This window comes from Sinocyclocheilus rhinocerous, unplaced genomic scaffold (assembly GCF_001515625.1).
Source record: "Sinocyclocheilus rhinocerous isolate Xijiao unplaced genomic scaffold, SAMN03320098_v1.1 scaffold2406, whole genome shotgun sequence".
NCBI lineage: Eukaryota > Metazoa > Chordata > Actinopteri > Cypriniformes > Cyprinidae > Sinocyclocheilus > Sinocyclocheilus rhinocerous.
Window position 1 is genome coordinate 223,520 of NW_015656159.1, and position 9,229 is coordinate 232,748.

The 9,229-nt window shown below is 36.4% G+C and overlaps 1 protein-coding gene across 1 annotated transcript in view; it reads right to left on the reverse strand.

Annotated features, from left to right (window-relative positions):
* LOC107719674 (A disintegrin and metalloproteinase with thrombospondin motifs 17-like) overlaps window positions 1-9,229 on the reverse strand; it is a 112,592-nt gene that overhangs the window by 85,062 nt on the left and 18,301 nt on the right. The window contains exons 4-5 of the mRNA XM_016527156.1: window positions 6,841-7,010; window positions 2,184-2,267 (exon numbers count right to left, since the gene is read on the reverse strand). Of these exons, the coding sequence (XP_016382642.1) occupies window positions 2,184-2,267; window positions 6,841-7,010 (254 nt within the window). The remainder of the gene's footprint in view (window positions 1-2,183; window positions 2,268-6,840; window positions 7,011-9,229) is intronic.

The following is a 9,229-nucleotide window of genomic DNA, read 5'->3' on the forward strand; positions in this document are numbered from 1 at the left end:
TATTGACAAGTGGAATGACAGGGGCATTGTTTTTGCTTTGGATTTTTTTTTTTTTTTTTTTTTTAAGTACAGTAACCACTGTACTTAAAATTGTACTATTGTTTTTTTTTGGCAAATGGATTACCAGATTAAACTGACCTGCACTTGAAATCCTCAACAGTCATTTTGCTTCTCTGCTCCACCTGTGCGCTTATACAGTCCACTCGAATCTCTTGCATTGATTACTCTGGTCTAAACAGTTTTGCGGAGGCGCAGAGCGCGCGCAAGCCAAAGTGCATTCCCAATCACGACTAACTGATTCATGATTTATTAGAGATTTATTATCGAATGTCGAATTCGAATTTGCCGTAACTAGTTACTCCCCAACACTGGCTACGATATTGCCTCTGCGAAAGAATGCGAACATCAGTCAATTCACCTTTATGCAACGTTGGTCAAATAGAGTGCTCTGGTTGTCCACCAGAGGGCACTGCATTCTACGTCATTGTGTCATGGGTTGTTTTCGAAATCGCCCCCATACACTTAAATAGGGCACTATTTGCGTGGACAGCCATTTGAAGTGGTGTCCGAAACCATAGCGGACGTTCTCGAGTGCACTCATTCAATCCCACAATACCCATAATGCACTGTGAGAGTCAGCGCCGAATGAATTCCCACGTCTCACCAGAAGATGGCGCCTGCAGCTGAATCATCCATTCAATTTACAAAGCGCTTGTCTACGGTGTGATATATAGCGTAATACAACACAGGTATAAATTCATTGCAAATTAATTATTAAATTGTTGAACTAGGGTTTATACATAATTTCCATGACAGCGTTCAAGATAAATCCTTTAATCTCACTACTGGAGCTGCCAGTTTCAAATGATTATTAAACAGCAAGCACTAACTATGTAAAAGCGGCAGTCCTTCCAGTGCACTCAGTGTCCGAATTCACTCACTCGTTTTCATTCACACCTTCAGGTGAACTGTATTAGTTGCCTAATGTAGGGAATAATGAATGAGGGTATAGGGGACGATTTCAAATTAAATATGACATCGACTCCCAGGGACAAACAGCTTACACTTCTAGTCAGTGAATTTTACTTTAAAGACCCTATAAAACTGACGAGAGCAGTATTGAAACCGTAAAAGCCGCACACAAATCAAATTAAAGAGCCTTTAGATGATGTGTTTACATGAATCATGATTTGCTGCTTTGCTACTTGCTAGTCATTAGAGAGTGTTTTATTGGACAAATGTTTGGCATTATATTGTTAAAAATCAGCATATTAGAATGATTTCTGAAGGATCATGTGACACTGAAGACTGGAGTAATGATGCTGAAAATTCAGCTTTGATCACAGGAATAAATTACATTTTTTAAATATTTTCAAATAGAAAGGAGTTATTTTAAATTATAATATTATTTCACAACATTACTGTTTTTGTTGTATTTTTGATCATATAAATGCAGCCTTGGTGAGCAGAAGAGACTTGAAAACATAAAAATTTTTTACTGACCCCAAGCTTTTGAACAGTAGTGTATGTCTCTTCTTGCAAGATAAGCACTAATTTTGGTCCAATTATAAATGTGTATCTAATAAAAGTCTGTCAACTTGTATGAATAAATCAGCATTTATAGTTTAGCATCAAAACTAACAGACTACAAGTCCCAAAACTCCAAGGGGTCTTTCATTCCTTCATGAACTCCTGCTGACATAAAAGTGGGACTTGTTGACTCATCGATCACACAGTGAAATCAACATGGCTTTGAGAATTGCTGCTCTAATTCAGTTGTACTTAAAGACAGTTTGTTTCAAGTATCTAAATCCATAATTTCTCTGATTTTATCTTCATGATATCAGAGACTGAGTCCAAAGACTTTGCCCTGAAGCATATTTACACTAATGGCTATTCAGTGACGTCCTGACATGCATCATTTCAGACTTTAGAGGTGAGCACTCAAAAAACCTTCTGCCAGACTCTCCGGAGCCTTTGGAGAGAGTGAAATCCAGCAATAAAATGAAGGGGAAAACCGGTAGTTAAAACACACACACACACACATGCTGAGCGAGGATAACATCACAGATCCTGAGGACAGGAATAAAACGGCAAGAGAGCAGATAAATGACAGGTTGAGTCATGATGTACAGAGATCTGGATGTTGATCTAATGTTTGTACATCACAGGGTCACACTTACTGGACGGGTGTGCAGGAGAACCAACTTGGTGACCCGGATATGGAGCCTCACTCCCAAACTCTGGTGTTGAAACATGTTATACACCTGTAGAGAGAGAATCCGACGAAATAATTAACTTATTGATTAACTATGTGATATGATATATTCAAAGAAAAAAAAAAAAAGATATTCAGTTTTAAAAGTTGTTTTGCAGTTGACCAGTTTGACTTAAAATTCACTTAAAGGGGTGGTTGATTGCGATTTCACTTTTTTAACGTTAGTTAGTGTGTAATGTTGCTGTTTGAGCATAAACAATATCTGCAAAGTTACGAAGCTGAAAGTTCAATGCAAACGGTGATATCATCTTTTAAAATTCTGTCCGTTTATTGCCTACAAAAACGGCTGGTAGGGACTACAAGAGTTACTTCCCGGGTTCATTATGTAACAAACCCAGATAAACCCCGCCCTCGGGAAAATGCAGCAAAGGGGACAACTAGACACGCACTAGAGGCGGTTTAGCCAATCACAACACACTGGGCTAACTAACCAATCAGAGCCCATCGACTATTTCTGAGGGCGGGGCTTCATAATAGAAGGAAATGATTAGCGCGTTTCTCAGAGAAGGGACAGAGCGGTGTGGAATAAATGTAAATTATGTGAAAAAATAATACGCTTTTTAAAAAACGAAGCATTAACACGTTAGACAGCACCCCATAAACACAATCAAGCCTAGAAAAAAACCACTGAACCACCCCTTTAAAATATTTAAAAAAGAAAAACATGAGTATCAGTAGTATGTTTCAGTAATTTCAGTAGATTTTTAGACAAAGGGGCAAGCTAAAACATCTGTTAAATGCCAAGAGTGCATGTTATCTGCTAATGTTGAGATCAAAATAGCCCAATATCAGCAGATTTTTTTTTTTTGGCCTAGCTGGTATACTGGGCTATTCAGTTACATTTCAAAAATAGAGAAAGATAAGAGAAAATGCTGTAGACTCTGAAGACATTGTCTCTGTGGGTTTCACGGCTCTGTCTTGTGACTTGCAAATATGGGTGTTAATGCAAAAGTGGTATTACAGTTGGTAAGTTCGATTCATTTCTGTGAATTAGTTAAAAGTATCTATTTGAATGAATCAATTGAATCAATTCAAAACACTGATTCTATGAATCAGACTTGTTTGCATCATGACTCAAAAGTTTTTTCTTCGTGTATTGGTGAATCTAATTGATCCCCCCCCCCCCCACACACACACACTTCATGAATAATACACTTTCTGTATTAAAAAATATAAAATATACTATTAATATATATATATATATATATAATATTAATGGTATATTTTATATAACATGATAGTATTTATAAATATTTTGAATTGGCTTTTATATTTTCATTTTCATTTTTAATTACATTTTAGTAATTTTGTTATGTGCTTTTGGCTTTTCTCATTTGTATTAGTTTTTATATTTCTATTTAGCTTCATATAATTATTTATACTTATTTCTGTTTTAGTCTTAGTAATTTCTTATTTTTCATGTTTTAAGTTCAAGTTAATTTTATTTTATTTCAGCTTTATTTCAATTAACAAAGAATAGCTAATAATATAGCCAGTTTTAGTTTGATAATAGTAAATAATAGTTTTAGTTTTAATTAAGAATAAAAACACTGATTTACATGCAATTTTTCCACCTCTAATATCATGAATCTCTTTAATTTTCAATTTTTCCAATCTCTCTAACAACTTGACTCCATTCTGAAACAACCACTTCCAGTCCATTCAATCCCAGATGCATCAAATCAAGTCTCATCCAACATTTTATTAATTCAATATCTCGTTTCGCTCAGAAACATGTCACATTATGGAAATAAAAGGGGTAGTGATTTAGATCTTTGCCAAGGTCGTATAAAAATTAGGTTAAATGGCATTTCTTAGCCACAATAGCGATACTTGCTCCTACAGCAAACAGCATTTTACAGGTGCATTTACTTTAAAGAGATTGTATTAGAAAGATTATGAGTTTAAATTCTGATTGGATGCCTCCAACATATGACACCTCAACTGCTGCTTTCTGTACACAGCAGCACACTAATTTCTGGAACAGAGCCCATGTGATAACGTAGAGGTAGGTGTGTGTGTGTGTGTGTGTGTGTGTGTGTGTGTGTGTGTCCGAGAGCTGCCGACTCATGAATGTGTCTCACACACACAGCACAGCTGCGGTCAGCAGAGCAAATGTTACGCTCACACACACTCTCTCCCAACCGCTATCTGTCTCTCCATCCTATTTTATGAGCCCATTCTCTTCTTGCCAGGACTTAACAGTGTCCAAATGCACTGTTACATGCAAAATATGCAGTTTAGGCATACATTTAAACCATTTATCAACATAAATAAAATACATGGTAAATACACTAGCTTAGGCCAGCGGTTCTCATCCGGAGTCACACACAGCAAAGAAAAGCAATAATAAGATACAGCTAACCGTATAACTGTTGATAATTAGAATAGCAAAATAAAATGCTGATAAAACACTGCCAATATCTTTTGCTGTTTGATGTCCGTGCCTCAAACTCGACAGTATTTTGTCACAAATTCATCTGTTACTCAGTAGAAGCCAAATTAGGCAGATGGCGACATGGACAGGTGGCCTGACATCCCCTCATCTGTAAAAATCATGGACGCAAAGTAAAAGAAAACACAGCCCGGACTGAATTAAATCCGGGTTCACACATGCAGCATGAATAAACATTTGTAATGACCACAATGTGTTTATTTATTATTGGCTGCTGAGAGCATGACACCATCGAAATTCTAAATGGTCAATTTTCTTGTTCAGCTTGTGTCATATTATTGGGCCTACGCAGTTTTAACCCTATAAAGCCTACTCTATCATATTTGATATACAAATTTCATTTATTTGTTCATCTCTCAATCATCATTGGTTTGCATTGCATTATATGTTTTGACGACAGAGCTTTAATCATAAAAATATTCATTCAATAATAAGCATCTTACTAAGACATTGATATTTATAACATTTTATTTTAGCAGTCTGTTATACTGTTATAAAGATCTCATTGATCTGCATTACAAGCTTTCAGAATTTCATCTTTTTTGGCCATATAAATAACAGCATCTGCACCAAATTGCATATTTTTTCTCCGTTTGGGCCTCTGAATAAAATGGAGGTGTTTTTCCTTCTCAAGTATGAGCTCCATATTCTCACTATATCATACGAGCCATAAAAGCCTGATGTAGCAAATATCATACTCAACCAAAAAAAACAAAAAAAAAAAACAAATGCAAAGTTTCTTTAGATTATAAAGAAATAAATTGTTCCAGTTCTAAATATTGGATTATTCTGGATTACTCGCTCATCACAACCTCAGAGCTCACTGTAGGTCTGTCTTGAAAGGATTATACAGCAGGGATGCGACAATAAATCGATGCATCGAGAATCGAGAAATGATTCTGCTTTGATTCGGAGATTTTCCGAATGCATCACGATTCTCTCTCGAATCGATTCTGAGTTTAGTTTCTAACAGCAGATGGCACTGCACGCTTTAGAAACTGCCGTACTCTGCTTGCTTCCTGGTCCTTTCACACACACACCACTTGAACCTAAAATAATAAAGTTTGAAAATGTTGAAACCAATTACAACAGCGTTCCCAGTGGGCTGTGTTTACATTAATCTCGCATCATAAAAGCATTCTGAGCCTAGGTGCAAGTACATTTAAAGGGTTAGTTCACCCAAAAATGAAAATTCTGTCATTAATTACTCACCCTCATGTCGTTTCAAACCCGTAAGACCTTCGTTCATCTTCGGAACACAAATTAAGATATTTTTGATGGAATCTGAGAGCTGTCTGACTCTGCATAGACAGCAACGCAACTGAAATGTCCCCAAGTCCAGAAACGTAGCAAGGAGATCTGCAAAATAATCCATGTGACATCAGTGGTTCCTCCGCAATTATACGAAGCTACAAGAATACTTCTTGTGCGCAAAAGAAGAAAAAAAAAACGACTTTATTCAACAATTCGAAGGCACCAGGGTGATGCGGAGGAGACGAATTGTTGAATAAAGTCGTTTATTTTTTTTTCTTTTGCGCACAAAGTATTCTTGTAGCTTCGTATAATTGCGGATGAACCCCTGATGTCACATGGATTATTTTACAGATCTCCTTGCTACGTTTCTGGACTTGGGAACATTTCAGTTGCGTTGCTGTCTATGCAGAGTCAGACAGCTCTCAGATTCCATCAAAAATATCTTAATTTGTGTTCCGAAGATGAACGAAGGTCTTACGGGTTTGAAACGACATGAGGGTGAGTAATTAATGACAGAATTTTCATTTTTGGGTGAACTATCCCTTTAAGCACTTGCGTTACTCAGCCGAATGTAGCGCTCTTTAGCACTCTTCGTCGAGAGCATTTGAGTGTGAGGTTAGAAACTAGCCTAGAGCACCATCTGCTGTTAAAAACTGAGCTCAGAATCGATTCCAGAGAGAATCGTGATGCATTCCGAAAATCTCTCAATCGATCCACGAATCGCGATGCATCAAGATTTATTGTCGCAGCCCTATTATACATATTGTTAAAAACCAATTTCTTTATGGAGAAAATTAATGGGGCGTTTGCTTTTGAACCCGACTGTTGTGTTTTACCATGTTATGAGACTAACCATGTTCATGACGGTGAGCAGAAAGCGTTGGGCAGCCTCAGCACCGTGATACTGCACCATGTTTGCGTCGGCCACCACGACCGTCTCCACCGTGTACTCTCTGCTCAGCCTGATGGCGTTCCTCCTGCCGCGCACCTCCTCTGCTCCTTTTGCCCTTTTCTCCTTCTTGTCTAACACACACAGATACACAAACACAAACACAAGAACTGTTAGGCCAGAGAAATACTGTACACTAATGATCAAAAGTTTGGGGTCAGTAAGATTTTTGATTGTTTTTGAAAGTAGTATCTTATGCTCACCAACGCTGCATTTATTTGATCAAAAATATATAAAAACAGTAAATTACTGTAAAATATTATTGTAATTTAAAATAACGGTTTTCTATTTGAGTTCTATTATAATTTATTCCTGTGATGCAAAGCTGAATTTTCAGCATCATTCCTCCAGTCTTCAGTGTCACATGATCCTTCAGAAATCATACTAATATGCTGATTTGCTGCTCAGGAAACATTTCTCATCATTAGTAAAAACAGTGCTGTTTAATATTTCAACATGTTACATCTTTTACGAATCCTTTGATGAAAATAAAGTTCAAAAGAACAGCATTTATTTAAAACTGAAATCTTTTGTAACATTACAAATGTCTTTACTGTCACTTCTGATCAATTTAATGTTTATAATAAAAGTATTATTTCTTTAAACCCCAACTTTTAAACAGTAGTGTACATTATGCAAACATGAATGCCTGCTCAACATTTTCCATGAATATTGAAATCCAGCTTGCGCAGGTTATGTTTCATGTCTTAGCATCAAACCTGCAGTTATGTCAGGAAATGTGGTCTTTGTTACTCAGAGAGACATATGTATGTATACAAATACATTGAAATTGATACACAGGACAAGCGGTTCCTGGAGAAGATAAACAAATCAATAACAAACAGAGAGAAACTCTTCAAACATTACGCTTATGAAGCATGATATGTGACTGCATCTGCTGTCAGCTCTAGGCAGGGGACACATTCTGTCTCTAAATAAAATTGTACTAATTGTATGTGTGCACAATTAGGCCTGATCATAACAAAGGCAACAGCTTTACTGTAACCAAGTCCAAACCTTTGACAGAGCCAATGTCCACCAGACGAAAGACCTAACCACAAGAACGAAGAAAGAAAGACAGAAACAAAATCAAAATGGTGTTAAAGTCAACATGAAATAACTCTGTTTACTTTCTTAATGCATGTTTCTGGTTTGTTGTGCTTATTAAATACACTGTAAAAAAATTTGCCCTTTTGGACACATTCTGTCTCTAAATAAAACATTTTCATCCTCAGAATCACACCCCAGATGTTGTATGTGTGCACAATTAGGCCTGATCATAACAAAGGCAACAGCTTTACTGTAACCAAGTCCAAACCTTTGACAGAGCCAATGTCCACCAGACGAAAGACCTAACCACAAGAACGAAGAAAGAAAGACAGAAACAAAATCAAAATGGTGTTAAAGTCAACATGAAATAACTCTGTTTACTTTCTTAATGCATGTTTCTGGTTTGTTGTGCTTATTAAATACACTGTAAAAAAATTTGCCCTTTTGACTTGTTTTCCATTACAAATATCCAAACATACAAATCAAGATACACGGAATATTTTTTATATATATATATATATTCAGATGTAATTAATTAATTAAAATTAAATCTGAATATATAAAAATAAAACCTAATTCAAAACATTAATATATACTATAATAGTATCTAAATAATAGTAAAACAACATTGATGTGGACCAGTACTGAAATAAAAAGGTGATTTGGAAAATGTGTTGTTTAGTTGAGTGTAAGTTGACTCAGTTTTCCCCCCATAATTCAATGGGGCTCTGATGGGGGTCCCTCTGATTAGGGTCTCTGTTGTATGTTTACAGGTGTTTAGGAAATGTGTGTTTGTGTGGGTGTGCGCACATTTTGAAATGAGTAACACAACATATGGTGCTAATGTGACACGCTCTTTTTGCAGTGCAAGCCTTTTTTCCATTCTCAGCTGTTTTCAGGCACATCTGACTGGAGACAATGAAAACTAGGAGTGCCTTGGGCTTCACCACAAATGACACTGAAAATCACACATTTTCTAGCAATGTGCTGATCCCAGCATTAATTCCTGCAGACGGAGACAATCATAAAACAAGTAATGAGTAACAACAAACCACCATTAATGATCACTAAACCGTCATCTAGAGCTGTAATAACAAAGGACCTGTTCGGCTGACTCAGGTACTCCTGCTCTTCTGATGTCTTAAAGAAACAGCGCGCACAAAAATTAGTCATTATTTACTCACCCTGATGTCATTCAATATTCTGTGGAACAGACTTGAGCAGAGGTTTTTTTTTTTTTTTT